Here is a 23,686-nt window from a genome sequence, read left to right on the forward strand (position 1 = left end):
AAGTGCTTAAATAATAGTCCAGCGGTAAACAGGAGAAATGTCCAGCGGTAGATGTCTGGAAATTAATAAATGTATACACACAATAAAAATTATGCATTTCCTCCATATTCAATTAATATAAAAGTGGCCCATTTGTAACAAATACATAAGAGGAAAAATGGTCCAGTAGTGAATATGACAGACCTCCAACAGTAATATCTGATTAGTCAATAAATGTGTTTACATGATGAAAATCATATATTTTCCTCATTATTATTAAGTGAACATGAGGGAAAACTCCCTTAGTATCCAAGACATTATGGTCTTCATTATAATAGGAAAAAAAAAAAGGATTAAAGGCTTTATAATTACAAGTAAAAGAGGAAAAAATAGGATGGAATAATGGGAGAGAAAGAGTGTCCATCTAGTGCAGCAAATGTTTAAATAAGATCTCCATGTGTCATATCATGCCCATAATGTTGAATATGCGTATAATAAGTGGTGGGAGTTACTTTATGGAAAGTATGAGTGAATGTATGGAAATATGAAAGAGAGATGAAGTGGTGTTTAGCCATTTTCAGATATGGTGTAAAGAGGGTTGTTTATGACTATTTTAAGGTGTTGGGATTTTTAGAGAAGATGGAATGGGATGTTTGTGGGTAAGTGTACATGTGTATTTAAGGATCAAAAGTTGATTTATGAACTAAATGACTGATTTGTGAGCTGAAAATAGTATGATGGGTGAGGAATTTTATGATAAGATCTTGTCCCCTTGATGAGTTGATGGTAGTTCCTTTTATAATGAAGCTTAATGGATTGATTAGCAAAAGTTAGAAGAGGACAAGGTTTGACAGTTGCAAAATCCCAAAATATCTCTTTTGAGATTTGGCCCAAAATGGTGAGACTTGCTTTTTGGATGTTTTGCTTATTTGTGTTAGGGGTGGCAAAATCTGACACAACCTGTGAACCCGACACGACTAACCCGTTTATAAATAGGTCATGGGTTAAGGCTAAACGGGTTCGGGTCATATTCGGGTCAATACAACTGACCCGTTTACTAAACGGGTCGTGTTCGTGTTCAACATGTGAACCTGTTTGGCCCGATTAACTTATAAAGGTAATTTCACCAATTTACCCTTATAAACCTAGGTATATAAGCTTTCCTATTCCCTTATTCTCCTCCCTCACTACCAGATCTCAGTCATGCCTTTCTCACTCTGTCTTTTCATTTTTATCATCAGCCTTAACTCTCTGACTCTTCTTCTTCTACTCAAAACTCAAACCACTCCTCTTTCTTCTCTACAGATTCTACATTATTTAAAATCAAAACTTAGCCGTCCGCATGTCTCTTAACCCTCTACTCTATCTTCCTTTCAAATCCCTATCTGCCTCCACTACTATCTCTTCTCCTTAAAACCGTAGTTGCCTCTCTGCTCTCTCTTCTCCTTCACGGGGTTCATAGCTTCACCAATTCTCCTCTTTCTTCAGCTTTCAACTGACGAATCCACTAGCAAGGTATATGAACAACATCTATTTCTCACACTCATTTACAATTTTACACACACCACTTTTGCAAAAAAATTTGTTACTTTTCCAAGTTGAAAATCATGAATTATTTTAGTTAAAAAAAAACAGAGTGAATGGTTCTATAATGCCAAAAACTCAAGCCTTAGATATTAGATTTGTCATTGCTAGATCAGCTAGCTTAGGAAGAGAACTGAAATGGGAAGGGAGATTTGCTCGATTCTATTTTTTGTAAGAGAGATTGAGAAGTGAGATTCTCATAAAGGAAAAAAAAAAAGAGTAAGAAAAGCGGGGAGAGAGATGAACTGAAAAGGCTAAAGAGAGCTGTGGTGTGTTTGTGTTATCTGTTTGGGGAAGAGACTAGAGCATGAGATATTTTATATTTTTTAAACAAAAAAATTCCATAGCCACACACCTATTTCTCATCACATGACTTTCTAGTTTTTTTTGTCCTCTTAAAATAAAATAATTGAAGATGCGTTTGGGTTTTTCTTTTTTTTTTTTAGGTGTGTTAATCACTATTCACTATATTGTTTTTTTTTTGTTCGAGCATATGAGGAAACCATAATATTCTTTGTCTACAGAAGTCTTCTCATGACATCAAGTACAGTGGTTTTACAAATCACATTAGCCCTATGAGCAGTTTGAACATATGGGGACTTTCTAGACAGAGCAACCATTTAGTACTAATAGCTTTACGAATCACTATACTGTTAACTATTTAGTACTAATAATAGATTTGTTTCTTTTTTTGTTAATTTTAAAATTATTTGTCGTGCTTTATGATTTCTTTTCAAGTTTATTTGTTTCTGTCATCTCAGAATTACTAATTTTCTGCTTAATAATTTCTCTTTAAATTTTTCTAGATGGAAAATGATGAGATGCAGCTTATTGACACTAAAAATGATGGTGAAGACATTGACTTAAAAGATAAACTTGATGAATTGGCTGAACTTCCTCCTCCAAAGAAGTCTAAGTCTAAGACTAAGACAAATAATAAAGACAACAAAAGGAGGGGGATTTCAAGTGTTTGACATTTCTTTCATATGCTTCCTACAAAAGATGGAGAAAAGCCTATTTGCAAATGCAAAAATTGCGGAAAGGAATATATTGCTGTTGGAGTATATGGTATTGGAAATTTAAAGCACCATTTGAATGTATGCTGAAGATATAATGATGAATATCAATAAGAATGAGCACAAGGGAGACACCTCTTGAATGGAACCCTCAATCTCTTCTAATACAGTCTCTTAATTTAGATGTCTTTTGGTTGGTTGGATTTAAATTTTATCATCATGTGTATTTTGATATGCCATGTAAGTTGATATATGGTAATAATATAATTTTAGATATATGAGATTTTTTTTTTTTTTTTTGAGAAGAGATATATGGGAATTGATAATAGGTTATTTGGATTAGGTATGACCTATTAATCACACAAGTTATTCAGGTTAGTTATGACCTATTAGTTAAACAGGTTAATAAATAGGTCATTTGTGTCGACCCTAACATAACCTGCTAATTAAACAGGTTAAAAGTGTCGTGTCGGGTTATCCGTTTAATAAACAGGTCGTGTTAGGGTTGAGAAATGTTGATCCGTTTAGTAAACATGCCGGGTTCATGTTGACCCATATAACATAATACTCACAACTCAACCCGACACGTGAACACAAATTGTCACCCCTAATTTGGGTAATGCAGCTGGAGGTTGAGATGCTCCTAGTCTAGGCATTAAATACTGGGATTTTGCGATTAATTTCATCAAATAAGATTAGGACAAGTATGAGGACTAGAGATCTTACTTGCTGCAACTAGGATCAAAGCTCAAGAGGGTTGGTTGACACTCTAAGTTAGGTGTCAACCATTGATGCCCTCTATTAGAGCTTCTGCTAGACACTCCTTTATGCCCTCCAAACAACTTTTCCCTAATTTTCCCCTTTTAGGATTCATGAGCTTGGTTCGTGAATCAATTACATACATTTTTAGCAATAAAATAAACTATTTAGTTGAGGATTTCATGAGCTTGGAAGTCTTGGTTATGGCTTCCTTGAGTTGTGACCAAAACTTGGAGAAGAAGGGTATTTATTACCCATTAGCTTTTAGGTGTCAACCTAACCTCTGGTTCTGTTCACGTCAGAATTGGCAGTGGCAGAAAGGCTGATGGGACAGATGGCTAGCTCCTAATTTGGTTTAGGACAGGGACGGACCCAGGATTTTAAGCTAGCAGGGGCCAAAGTATAAAAAAAAAAAAAAAAAAAAAAAAAAAAAAAAAAAAAACAAACTCTAAATAGGCATCTATATAGTATTAAAAAATTATAAATACTCAAAATCGCAGTTTCTAAATACATTAAGATGTAATCATTTACCAACAAAGACAAAAAAAAAAAAAAAACAAAATAATGTCTTTTTTTAATACTAGGTTGGCTAGGATTTTTTTTTTCTTTTTTTTTGGTTGAAGTTAGAGCATTCACATTGGTGGTGCTAAAAATTTTAGTTTTTAGCACTTTAAAAAGTTACTTTATCTATTTTACCACCTCACTTTACAATACACCCAATATCAAATGTTCTATTTTTTTTTAATAATTTCATTTAAAAGAAGCGAGAAAATTTGAGTTTTTTAATTGAAAGAAAAGATATAATCTTAATAAAATATTTTATTTTATTTTTAACAACTTGCTACAGTCAACTGGTATTTATACCAGTTTACTGTAATTACAAAAAATTTAGCTTTAACTTCTCCAATAACACATGATTTTTTGGTTCTTTGGTAATAAAATAGTTTTTTTTTGCTAAAATACAATCACCATTGTGAATATTTTTACTATTTTTATTAAGTTTTTTTGTTGGATAGTTGCAATTTGGGTGAGACTAATTAGGCTTATTGTGGAAAAAGGGACCTAAGTACAAAAATGAAAAATATTATAACTATTAAAAAAAAAATTTGGACCCATAAAAAAAAAAAAATATATATATATATATATATATGGACCCAGAGGGGGGCCCGGGCCCCCACCTAGGTCCGTCCTTGGTTTAGGAGTTTGGTTTCTTCTCGGGGTGATCTCCTGCGGAAGGCAAAACTAAAGAGAGTTCTCTAGCTGGGTCAGTTTGCACACATAGGTTGTTTTGGTTGAGATTTCAGTTTGTGCTTGGCCATGAGGGTTGGGTATTTTGGTGGGCCGCTAACTTGGTAGTTCTCTCCACTTGGGCCTATCCTTTTGCTTTCTCATTGTAAGCCCTACAAAATGGACAAAGCTACCATATATTGCCATGAATATTTATTCCACATGGGCTTTAGTTGTTAGTAAAAATGAAATGTATTCATGAGCTTTAATAAATATTTATAATAGGTTTTGGGTATTAATTTCCATAGGCTTTAAATAACAACTTGTATAGTTTCTTATAATTTTTGCCATTGATTATTTTGTAAATGATATTTTCTTTGAGACTTTTAAATAGTAACCTCAAATGTTTCTTATGAATAATATTTACCATGGGTTTCAAATAAAATATGGTAACAACCACTATAGTGGAATATTTGATATTCTCATGGATTTTTCTATAGATAATCATAATGGGCTTGTAAGGTGAATAATTATCATGAGTTTTGGAAATAAATATTATGAATGTTGTGATATAAGATAAATAGTGACCATGGGTTCTTATATAAATTTCATGAGTTTATAATATGGTATGAAATAAATAAATGTCATGGGTTTAAGAAAAATAATCACAACTTTCCATGAGTTTGTATAAGATGATTGCCATGGGTTTTGAAAATAGATTATTGTCATAGATTTCATGAGCTTGTAATATTATAGTAATAGTTTTAAGAACTTAAAACATTGTTCATCATTGGACTTTAAGTGAAATACTTATGATATAGTATTTTGCCAAGTTTTAATAGTCTTGAGCTTTTGATAAAATAGTGCCAAGTAGTTATCTTGGGCTTGTAATAGTGCCAACGTAAATTGAGCTTTTGATATTGCCAATAAGAATTGGACTTTTGATATTGCCAATGGGAATTGGCTTTTGATGTTGCCAATGGGAATTGGCTTTTGATGTTGCCAATGAGAATTGGCTTTTTGATATTGCCAATGAGAATTGGGTTTTAGATATTGCTGTTAATGAAAATTTGGCTTTTGATATTACTGCTAATGAGAATTTGGCTTTTGATATATTGCCAATGAGAATTGAGCTTTTGATATTGCCAATAAGAATTGGACTTTTGATATTACTAATGAGAATTGAGCTTTGATATTGTCAATGAGAATTGGGCTCTTGATATTGTCACGCCCCAAACCCCAAAGGGTCCAAAGCATGAGAAAGACGTCTCAAGTACCTGTAAAATTTTCCTTTTTGACAATTCAATCCACATAAATCCTATCAAGTGCCAACATCAAGAATTATCATAATAATCCCATAGAATATACTCTCAGAATAAGTCAGAGCTCTAAGCATTAATTACAAGGACCATTGGCCACAAAAGAATAGAGGTCTGAATAAACAAATACATATCAACAGCTTGTCCCATCAGTGGGAATACAGTCATAACCACTATAATATACAAAAGAATGAGTCAAACCTAGTCTAAGATGTACACCATCTAATATATCCATTACAAAAGTTCAGCCTCCATCAGTAGCTAGTCTAACTACTATTAGCCACCAAAAAGCTGTCTCAAAAGATTGTTGCCTACTCTGAAAAGTTTATAAAATAATGGAATGAGACAGAGCCCAGTAAGTAGCATATTTAATGGGGGTGGAGGAAATGCAAGTTTCATCTTCAATAATAATAATAATATGACAAGAATGATTTAATAATGAAACACAAAATTTCTCAAAGTAAATACCTTGAAACTATATACTATAATCTGTGAGCACTAATCATATAATTTCCAAAGCCATAAAATCTAACATACGGTAATTTATCATAAATATACCATACTACCACATAGACCGGTCAGGGGATCCACCCATTCACACTAGCATGATATTGTCCTCTCTGGTATGCAGACTCTTGGCCCCATGGACAACAGCCTCACTCATACCCTCAAGGTTTTTCTCTCCCCCCTAGGCAGCAGAGGGCGCACGTCAAATAGGACCTCTCTTGCATATGGTCTCTTGGCCCCATGAACAGCAGCCTCACCCACACACAATCAAGGAACCTCTTACCCCCATGGATAGCAGGGAAGAACGCGTCATCCAAAGTGAAAGGGCACTGACCTAAATTTGATTCCATTGTCACAAAGACTAAGGAAACCAAATCGGGTGATCACCGGGAAATCACACGTGGCATGGTGTTAAAACAACTCACAAGTTACATTACTTTGAAACACATAGTTTATATCCAGGTAGTTTCAAAAAAAACCTTAAATAATCTCACTTCTACAAAGTTTGTAAGGTTTCAACTTCATTCTTGTCAAACAGATTTTCTATCAATTTCCCAACTACTAAGACAAGATAAGCATCTTTAAATTTTCTAATATACCATAACATCCAAGATTTCCTTATCAAAGATTAAATAAAAGATGCTCATTTTTCCATATCAACAATTCATACATTTTCCCAAACGCAATACCAAATATGATGCATTTTCATATATAATCATATATATATATATATATATTAAGGTTACGACACAATAGTTTTTAGGAAAATATAGTTTCCATAATATTAGTTTCCAAAAGCGTGTCTAACCCAAAAACAAAATTTATACAACATGGTTATTTTTCAATATCCCATTAAAAAGCTACTTACCTCGCAATCGCAAAATCCTAATTCTCCAAGCTCCGAGGGAGATTAGCTAGAACCTAAACAATATCAAGCAAACCTATCACAATAAGCACAAAGCTTGAAATTGTATCTAACTACAAATTAGGAATTGCCAAGTAAGAACTTAATTAGGTAAGCCTAGTATTCAACCTCACATGTAATGTATTCCACTTCCAAAATTTCTCAAAACACTTTAATTTGCAAGGCATAGACTCCCATTTATACTCATAAATCATTCAAGGTGTCATATCTAACATCAAAACCTCCACACTTTATAAATACTTCCCACAAGATTTATATAACATCATCAAGTGACCCATGACACCAAAATCATAATTTTCTCCAAGACAAACAATTTAAATTTTTAACTAGCTCCAAATAATCAATAAAAATTATATTCACCATCTATCACATGTTATAACTCAAAACCTCTAAATTTTCAGCATAACAAGCCTTAGATAGCCATCATTGTAAAAATCATGAACTCACTCATCAAATACATCCACCAAGACCAAAACCCATACATATAAACACATGAATATCATTATTAAAGCTCTTAAATCACACGAATATCATTATTAAAGCTTGGGTAAAATAACCTCAAACAAGAACATAATACCCATCAAAAAAAGATTAGAACTTTTACCTCAAATAAAATGATGAAGATGCTTTGGAGTTACTAAGTATTTTTCCGGTGATCTTGCCGGAAAAATGATGGTGAGATGGTGTGGTTTGGAGTGGAGGCCGGCGGGTGAGTGTGGAAGTGAGTGTGTGTGTGTGTGTTTAAGTAAAGAGAAAAGAAAGAAAAATGAAAGAAAGAAAAGATAGAGCCGGCCAAAAGAGAGAAGATGGATAGTGTGAAAATGAGTGGTTGAGAATGATGGGTAGTGGGGTTAGGTGGGGCATGTGGGAACTTAAAATCTGACCTTACATTTTTTTTTTTTTTTTTTTTTTGGTGTTGACTGGGTCGTTAAAGATATATTGCCAATGTGAATTGGTTTATTGATATTACTAATGTGAATTGGGCTTTTAATATTACTAATTTGAATTGAGCTTTTGATAAATAAATTGTCATGAGCTTGAACCATGGGCTTTGCTTATGGGATTTGAATTCTATTGATAAAATTGCCATGGGTTTAAAACATGAACTTTGATTATGGATTTGAATTCTATTAATAAAATTGTTTTGCCATGGACTTGAATCATGGATTTTTGAAATATTGCCAAGTATAAGTAGTCTTGGGCTTTGAAAAAATGGGATGTGTGCATTGGGCTTGTAGGGCGGTTTTTGGGTTTAGCTAAATAATGATAATGAAACTGGATAAGAGATGAGTTTTGGGCTTCTGTGATGGTTTATATCGTGGCCCAATTTAGATATTGAGGTAGGAAATATTTGTGGGCCAATGGGATGAGAAATATTCATGGAGGCCCAAAATAATTTTTGGGTGAAATTTTGGTATTTTTGGCAAATAAATAAATGTGATTAAATAGGATTAGGTCACGTGGCATGAATGAAAAAAATTGTACCTTAACACCCCTTTTCAAATTTTTAGTGTTGTTTGCACATGACTGCTCCATTCGATATGGTAGAATACTTCATTTTTCTTGCGGCTATTGGGTACGGGGTGGGTGAAAGGAGACTCCTCCTTTCATATCAAAATTTCATTCTTAAGATCTTGGATAAGAGATGTATTTCATTATATTATTTAACATACCATCTATGTAAATAGCTTGACTTGTTGGAATTAAAGTTGATTACTGGACCTTTGTGATTTGGGGCAATTGGATCATTATAGCTATCTATTTTGGCCATTTATTCAATCTGAAAAGTTTGAGGAAATAAAAGGAATTAGTGGAATACCAGGATGTTACTTTGTATTAATACAAGAACTAGAATTCCAGCTATTGGACTTGAATCATGGAAGAGCAATGGAGAACTCTGTGGAGAAGCTGTAAAAAGACATAGGCAGTTGGATATTGTCACATAGATTGTGCACATTTTTATGAGAATGTGATTGAAGTTGGGGAAACTCTCATAGAAGACCATAATGTTTTTGTGTAGAGCCTAATCAAAGGGAAGTTGGATCTGATGTAAATACACTTTAAGGTTGGATTTTGTTATTTGGGTGTATGGTAAATGCTTTTGTGTTGACACTCTCACAAAACTAGATGCTTAATCTTGAGATCATGCTTTTATGTTGGCACGACTTGCAGTATGGAGGGATTTTAGACTTGGACAGATTTCTAATATGATACTGACCTTAGAAAATTGTGAGTCTTGGTTCCAATATCATAGCATAACATATGTCCAAAATACTACCTGCAGATCCATGTTAAAGGCCATTTAACATAGTTAATGTCCATGTACCTTATATTGACCATATAGTTTTAGTAATTTTCTGTGATGACACCTTGACTACCTACCCATTACATAATACTTTGCGTTATTTTGGTATCCATTTCAAACATAGACATATATGTCTATCCTGTTAAATTGGTCTTTCATTCACCATTTGTTTGGATGCCCATAACTCATTTTCAGATATAATGATTGTGACAAATGATATCCATGTATTTGGCATCTATCACTTTGTTAATGGTCACTATTATGAGGGGCCGTGGCATGAAAGTTTTAAGCAGGAATATGGTATGTATACATTCCAAAAGGTAGAAAAAAGATGCGGTTAATAAGATGCTAGCACCCTTAAGCATGTTTTACCCCCACTAACTAACTGATACAGTCCTTTGAGCAGTTTAGGTATTTATTGACATTAATATCCTATTGGTTCAATATTTTCATGTTCCTTATTGTCAACTGTTGTTCCTACTCACACTGTCACATTTCTTTATGTGATAAAATTGCAGGCTACGAGAAAAACTGCAGAGATTGCTGCAAATAAAGCTACCACTGCTACTAGAGTTGCTTTTGTCAAAATTGTTTAGATACAAATGGATGAGAAATTTTTCAATACAAATAGCTAAGAGATTGGCTTTGTTTGATATTGTTAATTTTACTAATTTTAGTATTTTAATGATGTCAACCCAATGAACAAAAGCTCATTGAAGGTTGAGAGAGGGAGAAAGAGATTACGTTTAAAATTTTGTCAAAGACACTGTAACTTGTATGTACATTATTTACATCAACGGAAGATGAATTTTGAAAGATTAAAATCTTTCTACGTTTTTAATTTTCCCAACATTTTCAATCTTCCCTAAACTTAGTGATTTCTTGTGGGGTACATGATGCATGTAGCTCCATTATCATGTATTCACACTGAAATAATGAATCATAGGTATGATGCCAACTTGTCTAGCATACGATTAAGGACAATAACACTAGAGCCTTCTCTAAAATTTTGGGGCCTTAAGTTGCCTCTTTGGATTGATTCAAAAACATTAATGTTGTATCTTGAGATGGAGGAAAACTGTCATCATTATCGATGTCTCTCTATTTCTCAATATCCATTCCAATAAGAGCTTGTGTGTGTGTAAAGGAGGGGATAGAGACTGAAGCAACTAAAAGAAAACAAGACCATAAATTAGATAACTAAGTTTCAACTACTAGTAAATAGGTCTTGCTTACACTAAGGAATTAAGGTGGGTATCTAAATTCTGAAGCTTAAAGGAAATTATATTTTTTATAAGTTAACAATTTCAATCCTTTTTCCATATCATATAAGCAAAAAGCATAAAACAAATCATCAATATCGTATAGATCTAAACGTTGTCAATTCTAAGGGTATTTTAGTCAGTTTAGGTTTCAAGGTCATTTCAGTCATTTTTTAGATTCTAAGGGTATTTCGGTAATTTTAGAGGGAAATTGGGGGTATTTTGGTCATTTTTTAGGTTTTAAGGACATTTCAGTCCTTTCTAAAGTTTTCAAGGTCATTTTAGTCATTTTTTAGGTACTAAAGGTATTTCGGTCATTTTTAAATTTCTAAGGGTATTGTAGATAGTCTCTAAGTATAAGGGCATTACAGTCATTTTCCATATTCAAAGGGTATTTTGATAATTTTTTAGGTTTTTTTTTTAGGTTTTTTTGATCTTCTTCTTTATTTATTTATTTATTTATGTTTTAGGGTAATTTTAGTCATTTTTTAGGTTCATTGATCATTTTTTTAGGTTCTAAAAATATTTTGATCATTTTTTAGGTTCAAAGGGTATTCTGGTAATTGTTGAGGTTTTCAAGGGGTATTTTGGTCATTTTCAAGTTTTATAAAGTATTTTGGTCATTTTATAGGTTTCAAGGGTATTTCAAATTTTTTTAAGGTTTCAGGGTTATTTCAGTCATTTTTGGGATTTTGTGGGTATTTCGGTTATTTTTTTAGATTTAAGGAGCATTATGGTCATTTTCTATGTTCTAAGGGCATTACAGTCACTTTTTAAGTTACAAGGTAATTTTAGTCATTTTTTAGGTTTCATAGTAATTTAGGTCTTTTTTTTAGTATCGAAGGGTATTTCGATTATTTTTTAGGTTTAGAGGGTATTTCAATCATTTTTTAGGTTTTAGGGTCATTTTGGTCATTTTTTAGATTTTAAGGATATCTTAGTAATTTTTGAGATTTTTGGGGTTATTTTGGTCATTTTTAAGTGTTTGGATGTGTTTTGGTAATTTTAGTATATTTAAGGGTATTTCGGAAATTTTAGAGGTTTTAGGAATATTTTTGTTATATATATTCGTCGATTATTAGGTAATTCAGTGGGGTTTGATTGGGTTGGCTACACTTGTATGTAGTATTGGTTCTGCTTAATGTGAAAACGAAACTGTCAAATGTGAGTAAAACATAAGAGAACCATTGAATGTGACAAAAGTATAGTCACAAGTGATGTTGGTACTGCCCAATGTGACGGCGAAACTATCAAATGTGAGAAAAAAAAGGGTACAACCAAATGTGGCAAAAGTACAGTCATATGTGATGTTAGTACTGCCTAATGTAATAATGAAACCATCAAATGTGAGAAAAAAAATAAAGGAATCACCGAATGTGACAAAAATACAATCACATGTGATGTTAATACTGCACAATGTAAGAATGGAACCATCAAATGTGAGAAAAAAAATAAAGGAACCACCAAATATGATGTTGGATATGCACAATGTGATAATGGAATCGTCAAATGTAAGAAAAAAATTAAGGGAACCACAAAATGTGACAAAAGAACTGTCATATGTGATGTTAGAACTGCACAATGTGAGGATGAAACCGTCAATTGTGGAAAAAAAAAAGAAACTATCAAATATAACAAAAGTACTGTCAAATGTGATATTGAAACTACACAATATTAGGATGGAACCGTCAAATGTGAGAAACAATAAGGAAACCACCAAATGTGACAAAAGAACTGTCACATGTGATGTTGGAACTGTACAATGTGAGGATGAAACCATCAAATGTGAGAAAAAAAATAAGGGAACCACCAAATGTGACAAAAGAACTATCACATGTGATGTTGGAACTACACAATGTGAGAATGAAACTATCAAGTGTGAGGATTTGGTAATTAGGCGCCTACTAGTGGGTATTGTACCCAAAAAAAAAGAAAAGGGGGGTACGGTAGAATTATCCGTGATTAACATGCTTGGGATTGTAACTAACTAACTAACTAAATGTATTTTATACCCAAATGTGGAGTCTAAATCTTTTGTCTCATATATTGTGCTCCACTTCATATTCCACCAATAAAATTTGGACAGCTGGCCTCTCTCTTTTAAGTGAGATAACCCCCGATGTTAACATTAAAATGAGACTTTTTTTTTCTCTCTTCCGTAGCTTTTGTTTCTTCTCTTTGGTTGCCGCTTTTGGTTTTTTTTTTTTTTTTTTTCACTTCTCCATGCGGTCTCAATCTCAAGTGTTCATCTTCATCCTCGCTACACACTTGTTACAGACACATTTGTCTCTCTCTTCAAGTGTATATAAGAAAATTGTTATAAATCCTAATTCTTAAGATTAAAATAAATAAAAAAAGAAATTTATTTACACTAAATGAAAAAGAGAGGACTTACTATGTGACTAGGCAATACTTAAAAGGCGTTGAGGTTGCTTGTTTCAAATGATGTGAAAACTGTGATTTAAAAAATGTTATGAAAACACGTGTTTACAGTATTCATAAAGCAAAAAATGCGATTGGTACTATGTTTCAAATAACATGTTTCAATGTGTGGAAAAACATAATTATGTGTTTGGTATGTGCATGTTTTTTCTTAGAAAAGCTAACAAGTGGGCCCCCTAGTTAGAATTAAAGAAGGAAGCTTTATGTGTTGTTTAATCAAGTAGGCCCCATGTTTTTCAAAATATTTACAAAAGTACCATTGAGCAACGTTATTTGAAATCTGAAAACTGATAAGAGGAGTTTTCCAAATTTAGTATTTAAACACCCTAAAATGAGCAACGTAACTCAAACACTTCTAAAAAACACCATTACCAAACGTGTTGTGTTTTTTAGAACCACAGTTTTCAATGTTTAAACATTGAAAACCGTTATTTTATTCACATACCAAACAGGCCCATAAAGACTAGAGAAATAGTTGTTAAAGTGAAATTATATCAAAACGCTGCTTCGATCTCTCCCTTATCTCTCTCTATCTTTAGCCTAGGCTCTCTATCTCTAAAACTCCAACCTTTTCTCTTTTGTGGGTTCAGTAAAACAACCCAAATTTGTAAAGAAAAAAAATATGCAAAAAAAACCCAACAACCCAGCAAATCCAACACCACAGCCAACTCACTAAACCATCAAGTCATAACCTCACCAAACTACCACCTCCAACACCACTACTGTTGTGAAAACAAAGAAACAAGAAAAACAAAATCGTGAGAAGAGGGAGCATTCAACTCACGAGATCGGAGCAGCGGCGAGCAGCAGAGCAATGTGACTATCGAGATCAGCAGAGATCGAAGAAGCGGAAAGCGGTGGTAGCGAGATTTGAGCACTTTGTTAGTCTCTTTTGTGTCTCTTTTTTTCTTTGATGAATAATCTGTGTGTCTTTGTGGAGTAATTTATACACAAACAAAACAAAGAAAAAGTAGTTGTAGTAATCTAATCTTGTGTTAATGGGACAGGCTCCCCTCCCGTTTATAACTCTTCTGTTTTCTTCCGTTTTAATTTAGATGATTGACACGTAGCCCACATAAAATCCAAGGGTTAAAAAACATCCATGACATATTAAGTTTTCTCTCTCTCTTTCTCTCTCTCTCTCTCTCTCTCTCTCTCTCTCTTTTTAACTCTCTCTTATCTGCCTCTTTCGCCGATCAGCAACATCGCCCTCATCCTTTGGTGGATGGTGGCAGTTTGGACTAAAGCGGTAGTGATATTAATGGCTGAGAGCATCAAGACTTGGTTTGGTGGCATTGCGAAACTAAACAGGGAGGTCCTCCAGTTGGGTAGATGGGTATGAGTTGGTTTCTTTGGCATTTGCAGATACTGATTGAATGAATATGGGTTGGGCACTGTGTGTGATTAATGGCTTACAAGTGATTTTTTTTTTTTCTTCAGCCAGTGGTTGCAGAAAATTAGATCAGAGGTGATATGGATTTTTGGAGTGGGACTTCTGATGGGTAGTGAATTTGGTATGAGCTGGGGTTAGGCCATTGCTAATTTGCTATTGTTGTGGCGTGGTGATATAAAGAGAGAAACTGTGTTGAGATTGTAAGTTAGAGCCTCATAAGTGATTTGCTCTGATCTAGACGCAAATGTCAGTAATGATGTTGGTCGGAGAAAGAGGCATATTTGGATTTGTCTGTTAACAATTTTTTACTTCATTGCAAACACTATCATAGGCTAATTGATCTTTTTTATTTTCTGGGAAAATGAGAAGTCATAACAATGGGAACTCTAAGACATCGAAAATTGATGAGATAAAATATAAAATTCATGTTCTATTTTTTGAGGAAAGGAAGTGAATCCCGCTTCAGTCCAAATTGCCACCATCCAGAAGTCCACCAAATGTTGAGGATGATGATCTCTGAGAACTCACTTTCTGATAATAAGAAGTTTGGAAGATGAGAGAGCGAGCAAGAGATGTTGAGGATGATGATCTTGGTCAAAGAAAGAGGCAACGAAGGGAAAAAAAAGTGAGAGAAAAAGCTTAATATGAGGTGAACATTTTTCAACCCTTGGATTTTATGTAGGCTACGTGTCAGTCATTTAAATTAAAACGGGAGAAAACAGGAGAGTTATAAACGGGAGGGGAGCCTGTCCCTGTGTTAATAAGTTCCAAGAAAATAGTGTGAGAAAGTTTTCTTGAGAGGTGTTTGATCTGTTTTCTTTTATGTTTTTCTAACTGCAATAGGAAAGGTGGGTAATGGCGGTCTAACAGAACCCAGGTGAGCATTTTTTTTCAAAATAACACTGATTTTCAAACAATTTCGTTAGTTAGCACGTTTTCAAAACTATTTAGGAAACTAACATCTCAAGTGTAACAAACTCGATTTTGGAATGCTAAACTCGAGTCCACCAGACTCGTTTTCTGGCAAATTGAAATCAAGCCTTATAGACTCGATTTCGGTACTCATAACATAAACAAAAACAACGAAGAGAAAAACCAAAAAATCTTCTTCTCAAACAATCAAACACAACAACTCATTTCCAAAACTCTTCTTCTCCAACAATCAAACACAACAACCAAAGAGAAACAATGAAATTAACAAACCCAAGACCCACCTGGGGTTTTGCTCGGATCAGATTGGACAGGTTTTGCTGGAGTTGCTGGGATCGGATCGGAAATGTGAGGACACCGAAGCTCACTTGGGTTTTGCTCGGATTGGTTTAGACCTGGGTTTTCCTGGAGTTGAGTTTTGCTAGAGTTTATTGAAGGTAAGAATTCCTCTGAAATTTCAACAAAATCGAGTCCAATAGGGTCGAGTTCTATGTTGAAATCGAGTTCATTGTACTTGATTTAGACACCGAAATCGAGTTTATTACACTCGAGATGTTAGTTTCCTAAATTGTTTTAAAAACGTGCTAACTAACAAAATTGTTTGAAAATTAGTGTTATTTTATTTTAATTTTTTTTAAATCCACATCTGGTAGGTTAAGTGACAATTTTTAAAATGTAGGTGGCTTAGTCAAAACTGGTCAAATCACATGTGGATTTACTGCAATTACCCATTGTTAATACCCATTTTCGTGAAACATTTTCTACAAACCTGATTCAACCAAGCCCGACTTCTTTATGGGCTCAATTCATGTATTATATTATATTTTATTCTTTTAAGCATTGCCCAAGCCCATGCTACTTATTGGGGGAAATTGAGGAAGTGTAGTTTGGAGGGTATGGGTCAATTCCTTTTGAACCTTTTGCATGAGCCCAGGCCATGCGTGCTACCAAGTGGGCAAGAGACATTGGTAGCACCTCAGGCTCATGGAAGCAGTTTTGTATCCAAAATTTCCACCCCAAAACAACTTTTATGTTCTGGGTGATTGTAGCCCAACTTTTCTGCTCTACCATTTTTTTCCCTAAAACACAAAGCTAACCCTAAGTGGCTGGCCTTGTCTGTTGCAACAACCAAATACAATCTCCAAGGACCTGCCATGCCTATGAAACATCAACCCATGAATTTAGGCTATTTTATTTCCCAAATTATGCAAAAAGTAAGATATCCCTCTTACTCAATTAAATCAAATCTAACCATATCTTCTTTGATTGATACCTTGAGGTTTAAAGCCTCTTCTATTGACCAAAAACAGTCACTTAGAGCACCCCAAGTTCAATACAAAATGCCTCAATCAAATTCAAAAGGAACTAAACACGTTCTACTCATAGACCTGAAACTTCAGAGTAAAAGCCCGTTCAGCCAGTCAATAATCTCACAATTCCGAAGTTTGAGGGTGGAAATATGGGTACAAGGGAACTTTCTCTCTCTTCCTCACAACCTCTTTCAATTTTCTCTTCTTGGTGACTGTGGGTCAAAGTTTCAGACCTGTTGAATCACGTTTTCCCCATAGAGCTGAAACTTAAGAGCAAAAATCCATTGAACCAAAAAACATTCTCACAATTCTGAACCTTAGGAGTAGAAATATGGGTACAGGGGAACCTTCCCTCTCTTTCCCACAATCTCTCTCAATTTTCTCTTCTCGGTAATTGTGGGTCGAAGTTTCAAACTTGTTATATTTTTATGCTTTTTCTTCACTTTTGTTATTAGTATTTTGATTCTTTTATCAAATCACCATTAGCCTTTTATTCATTATACATTTAAAATTTTGGACTTGATTCTCCACAATGAGAGATTTAGACTGTTCTCGCATTTTCAGCCCTTGTCACAAAAACATCCCGGCTTCCCTTACAAATTTAACAATGTTTTTAACAAAGATAGGATATAGAACTTTAGCTCGGAAATCAAAAGCCCAATGAGCGAAGTGTCGTCGTTTTACCTGACGTTTCAGCTTCCACGCGATTGCTGAAAGTTAACACTACGGTTTCTCTCTCTCTCTCTCTCTCTCTGAATGGCGAATCAAGAAACTGGTTCGTCTTCTTCCTCTGCTCCACAGGTAATCAAACCATCAATTCTTCTTCTTCTTCTTCTATTTTTTGTATTAGATTATAATATGGGTTTCTGAATAATCTTGAGTCAGGGCCACCAAGTTCAACTTCAGCAAGAAGAGGAAGAGTTACTATCAATATACGGAGCGGAATCGGGTTGGGTTGAAGCTCGAACGAGCTGTGACCATCTGGCCTCTCTGTCGGCCGACCTCGCTCACATTCCCACACCCGATACTCCTTGCTACAGGTTTACTTCTTTTTCTCACACCCCAACTCTACTCTACTTTTACCATTTCCATTTTTTACAAAACATTTATTTTTATTTAAAAAAAAATTATAATCATACCCATTTTGTTTTAGAATTGTTATGATCAACTACTTCCATCAATTTCAACAATTGAAATCATTCACTAAAATTACTCGCATGAAAATAATTGGACCCACACGGGTTATGATTAGGTGATTAGTTGATTATATCATTATAGTCTATAGATTAAGGATGGCAATGCTCGACACAAACTGTGTAAACCATATGATTTTTTGCTGGTGAGTGTTTACTGTTTAGTGTAAATGGGTCGTGACATGATTAATAAATGGGTCAATTTTGTGCTGACTCGCTCAACCCGCAATCAAGATGAAGAGACTGGGTTCATTATTCATGCTTTGTCGCCAACCTATTTAACCCGTATCAATAAGTGTCATTTTCCAAAATAAATTTGGATTTGAAGTATAGGTGAATAGTTGAACAAATTTTTAATGGTTATGTTGATACTCTCTTTTTTTCCCTTTTCTTATGGACAATGTTGAAAGTCTTTAACTGGCCCTTCTACCAAAAAACAAAGGGGGAAAAGATTCATTTAATTTTATATTTCTTAAAAATTGTGTGTTTTAATTTGGATGAAAGTTCGTTGGGTTGAACTTAAAACTTTTAGATTATATGCTATCGGTATTTTAATTGATGTTATTATGGAATAGAATTTGTTTTTCTTTTTAATTAAAATTATTGTAATTTATGTGCGTATAAATAAATAAATGTCAATCTTGTCAATTTTTGAGTCATATATTCATATTTAAACGGGTTGAAATGAGTTAGGTCTATGCTAATAGACTCAATACAACACAACCTGTTTATTAAATGAGCTAAATATGTCGTCTTTGTCAACATAATACTACATGTTTATTAAGTGTTTCGTGAATCATGTGTTTTCTACCTACTTACTAAACAGGCAATGTTAATGTTCTACGGTTTTGACATGATTGCTAAATAGATCGTGTTAATGTCGACTCATGTAGTCAAAGTATTCAATTAGAAGAACACAATTTGTAACCCCATTGCAGAGTGATGTGGGTGAGTGAGTCTGTAGGTTCAAGAATTTTATTAGAACAATTGCATATCGTGTTATCTTGTGGTGTGATTTGTAATATAGGAACCTATATAGTGTCAATAGTATTGTATTAAACAGCATGAGAGCATGGTTATATATTTTACCTTTGTCTTTACAAAAAAATAAAAAACATTGTTAAGAAGTGAAGCTGTCTAGTTCTATACTCATTTACCTATAAATCTTAGAATATTTTACAATTTACACATTTTTGAGATGAAAGGAAGAACACAGATCCATTTGGGACTGAAAGTAAGAATTAAGGCCCCTTATTTTTCTGCAAAAGCTAGGTTTGATTTGAACTATACAGTTGAATCTGAGTAAGGTTTGTATTCTGTTTACAATTTATTGCATACTTGCTTTTATAAATGTGTGACCTTGACATAATGAAACTAAAACCGGATGCAAGCTCAAACTAGAATATTCACTGCTGTCTTTCTAAATATTGTTTAATCTTTTGAGTAATTTATAGGTAATGACTCATGTCTCACCTTTGTAGTCTACCTTAGTGCTTTAAAAGCCCTCAATTGTAGAAACATTTAGACTTTATATTTTGCTATGTATGTCAATGATAATTTAATTACCTTAAGCGAAGCTTGGCTGTTGAACTGTATATTGCATTATCTAATCTGTGGAAGCACTGACATATGAAAGGTGCCAACACCCAAATGAGAACTGGTTATGTTTATGCTGTAAGGACGTGCTCTGTAGCCGTTTTGTGAACAAGCATATGCTGCAGCATTTTCAACAGTCAAATCATTGCCTGGCACTCAGCTACAGGTATACATATTACAATTAGCATTATTTTCTTCAAATTGTCTTCTTTAATTTTTTTTTAATTTTCTCCGCAATGTTTTACAAAGCTGTCTTGGTCGTGTTCTGTTTACTTTTGGAAACAGTGATCTGTCAGTTTGGTGTTTCTCCTGTGATGCCTATTTGGATGCTCAAGTGATTATGCAACTGCGACCTGTTTATGAGACAGCCTACATTCTTAAATTTGGTGAGGCTCCACCATTTCGCAGAGTCTAATAATTAAGCTTGCAAGATTGTCAAGCTAGGGATTGAGGGTTCATGATCAAGCTGTGGAAGTTTGAGGTTTACCTTTTGGTGCATAGGAGGGTTGGAGTTTGAACTGACTGGAGATTCATTGTACTACTCACTTAAATCCAACACTAAATAGGAAACTGTAAAAGATTATTGATATATGATTGTCATATGACCAGTGCATAAGTTGGACTTTCTGATATGCAAGCCATCTTTGTACCTGACCAAAGGTAAACACATCTATGAAAGGGCTTTTTTTAATCTCATATGGATCCATCGAATGATTATAGTGGGCACATTGCAAGTCACTTGCAAAATGAGAATTTAGGTTTGCACAAATTTTTCCTGTGTATGTATGGCATTCTTTGAATTGGTTGCCTTGCCCTGGTATCCTCAGCTTTGTGGCAATGTCTAGCAGTAGCCAAGCTACAGTTATACGTCTCTTTGTATGTTGATGCACATCACAAAAGGTTAAGAGTAGTATATCAAACGTGTTTCTTTCAATTAAAATCTCTACTATACAACGCAAGGCATGAAATTACAGGGTCCTTATATAGATGCTACAACGTGCCATTTTAGAGGATGTCATTAATGTTTGGTTGTTCGAACATGCTGGACAAGCGGGCATAGGGTTTTATCGTTAAGGAACACAGTTTGTGGGGCATTTTGGGTAATGTCTGTGGAGTCAGAAAGGTTGAGATGTTCCTTCAAGCTGCGCAAGAATGGTGTAAATTTCTAAACTGATGCAGTCCTTTTCTCTAAAAACATGTGGCTTCTTTTTAAGTAAGAGACAAACTGGGCCTGGTTGGTCAGGTGAATTAATAAGAATTGTTAGGTTGTCTGGTGTTAGCTATCTATTCATTTATGTTAGAAGAGAGCCAGATGGTTATGCTTTGGACCATTTAGTGTTTTCATTTATTGTTCAACTTCTTAGGACCACCATTGTGTTGCTTTGTCTTAACTTGATGGGAGTTGCAGGGTGGGAATGGCATTGCCATGCGTGAAGCAAGTGTATCTTGCTAGGGGTTGGCCTCACGGCCTTTTCTATATGGATAGCACATACATCAGATTGTTCGTATTGGACTATTCTTGGGGCCAATAAACTTCCATGTCCTACTGTGCAACAAAAATGGCATTCCATGTAAGTGAGAAGACCAAGGCAGCGCAAATACATGCTCTAGAAGCTGCTGCATGTCCTTGTACTGGAGATGTGTTCTTCGAATATACCAGTAGGGACAAGACAACCACCACCCAATTATAACGAGGAGTCTTTGGCATAATCATGGAAATCGAGTCTCAAATTGCCAGGCATATAGAAAAATATTGGCTAAATAGCAACAACTGTTGTCTAGTTATAAGTTACTAGACGACTAGGGTAAAATGACAAGAAGTGAAGAAAAAAAGAACTTAATAAAAGTGAATGTCATTCAGTCCCATCAGATTGTAAATCATCAGTAACAAATTCAAAATGTCATGAGCTAATCTAGGCATTCTTTTTCCTTAGCTGCATCTGCAAACTCAAATTTTAAAAATTAAAGGGGAGGAGACAACCCGATATAAGAAATTTATCTATGATCATATGTTTGATGTTGCAATAAACGGACGGAACCCCCAAGCTAAATGCTGAGAATGCATACTTTGATTAGAATTCACATTTAAACCAGATAAAAGTATGCAACTTGTACCTCTAGCATCAAAGCCTTTCTATGCAAGTGCAACCAAAAAAAAAAAAATCCCAAACAGGACAAACTTTAGTTTCTCCCTAACATGACAATGGAAGAAGAACACCATTTTTAACCATCTAATTAACTGTCGTAATCTGTTTCCCTATTTCCAACTTTCATTTGTCTTCACATTATCCTGCAAAGGGACCTGACAAGTGTCTTCAGATTCTGTTTTGTAGCCTCATCACCCGTAAATCCCTGAATATCAGAGCATATATTCTGCAATGGTGGTTGGACCGAGAAATGGAAATGTATAGAGAAGGGGAAAAATTAATAAATAAATAAACACAGCTCACGACTTATAATCAGCAAATATTTTAGGCAGTTTGTCAATTTAGGATCTCACCTCAATAGAAATTAGTTGGAATCTACTAAAACGGTAACCATGTGATACAAGATGTCAATACCTCTCAATTAATATTTATGACCAAATTTATGCATAAAATAAAGGTTGGACAGTTCACCTCAATTCCTTACAGGATTCTGTAAGGCTTCTGGTTAATTTATCAACGTCCTGTAGCAAACCACTATCACGAACTTCAGCCAGCAAAGGTTGAACATCTTCAGCCAGGGCTTTGATCTGAGACATAACTACAATAAAATTAAGAATACATTAATGCTGATTACACAAATGGATCTTTCTTAGTCATATAGATGCATGCACATGACATAACACAGACACACAAATTCCAATTTCTCCTGCATAACGAATTTTCTAAATATTGTTGAAGTTGCCAACTTGTCATGAATCTTAGTGCAATACAACAGGCACTGCTACCATGTTCCTGAAAAAAGCTAGGGTAAACTAGAACAGTTCACCATTTTAGTTTTAACATGAATGATGAAACACAGTTATCTTACTTGCCATGATGTGGTTCTCTATGACAAACAAATAGACACAGCAACAGTTACAGATAATATAACTCAATAGGATCAGGTAAGCTTAAATGCTAGAGAAGACATGCTGGAAACGTGTTTAAAGTGTGTCAATATATCTAGAGTTGTGAAAGATTACCAACTTCTTCAACATAACACTGACATTTCTCCAAGTGAGGTTCCTTGAAGGATCACAGCCCCATTAAGCAACTTTTTAAATGACTCTTGCCCATCCGATTTAATTACTTTTACCCCAATAACTAACTGTGGAAAATGTCCAAATGCTTCCCGTAAATAGCATAACTGTAGAACAATGAAGGCATTATATGTTCACTTAAAGCCAAAGCCAAAGATGTCAGAAGTTCCCACTCACAATACGTCTTACACCTAATTTCTTTAAGAGTCTAACACACAATGCTCAAGAAGATAATTCTTGCTTGTGGACTGGTCAAACTTAGACGCAGATGGCAGACTAGGTTGTTTATCTCATTTACACACTTTGTCAATTCCCTGAGGACAATAACCCTCCTAAACAATTTTAAAAATTTGATCTTGAAGAGGACTACAAGAATATAAATGGGTGAATTCCTCAAGGATTGTCTTAAATTGAGAAATTAATTGGACAAACAGGAAAGTTCTTAAAGAAATCAAGTTTTTAAGGGCCAATACTGCAAACTCGAGATGTAACTTCCTTAACTATGTAACTTATACACTAGATTTTCAGTTTGTTTAATGCTCACTTCTATCTCCAGGAATATTCAACTGATTTGATGTTTATGTGGCAATTTCTAAAGCTACTCTCACTCCACTCCACATATATTCAATTTAAGAATTGAACTCTTTTTAAGTTTTGCAATAAATCCACTTTTATATATCAAAAAGCTTCATCCACAATCTTTAAGGACTGCC

The 23,686-nt window shown here is 34.3% G+C and overlaps 1 protein-coding gene and 1 long non-coding RNA gene across 2 annotated transcripts; one reads left to right on the top strand and one right to left on the bottom strand.

Annotated features, from left to right (window-relative positions):
• Positions 1-5,841: 5,841 nt before the first annotated feature.
• On the bottom strand, positions 5,842-8,061 carry LOC115978213. Its single transcript, XR_004088665.1, has 3 exons — positions 7,921-8,061; positions 7,260-7,312; positions 5,842-6,200 (listed from the first exon to the last, which is right to left on the bottom strand). It is a non-coding gene; the product is annotated as an uncharacterized LOC115978213 (long non-coding RNA).
• Positions 8,062-17,517: 9,456 nt separating this feature from the next.
• LOC115976348 (histone deacetylase 6) lies at positions 17,518-20,453 on the top strand. Its single transcript, XM_031097571.1, has 4 exons — positions 17,518-17,759; positions 17,844-17,998; positions 19,788-19,913; positions 20,033-20,453. Exons 1-4 carry the CDS (start codon positions 17,715-17,717, stop codon positions 20,160-20,162), a joined length of 456 nt encoding a protein of 151 aa, XP_030953431.1. The 5' UTR covers positions 17,518-17,714; the 3' UTR covers positions 20,163-20,453.
• The last annotated feature ends 3,233 nt before the right edge of the window (positions 20,454-23,686 follow it).

The sequence above is a fragment of the Quercus lobata genome, chromosome 2, assembly GCF_001633185.2.
Source record: "Quercus lobata isolate SW786 chromosome 2, ValleyOak3.0 Primary Assembly, whole genome shotgun sequence".
Taxonomy (NCBI): Eukaryota; Viridiplantae; Streptophyta; class Magnoliopsida; order Fagales; family Fagaceae; genus Quercus; species Quercus lobata.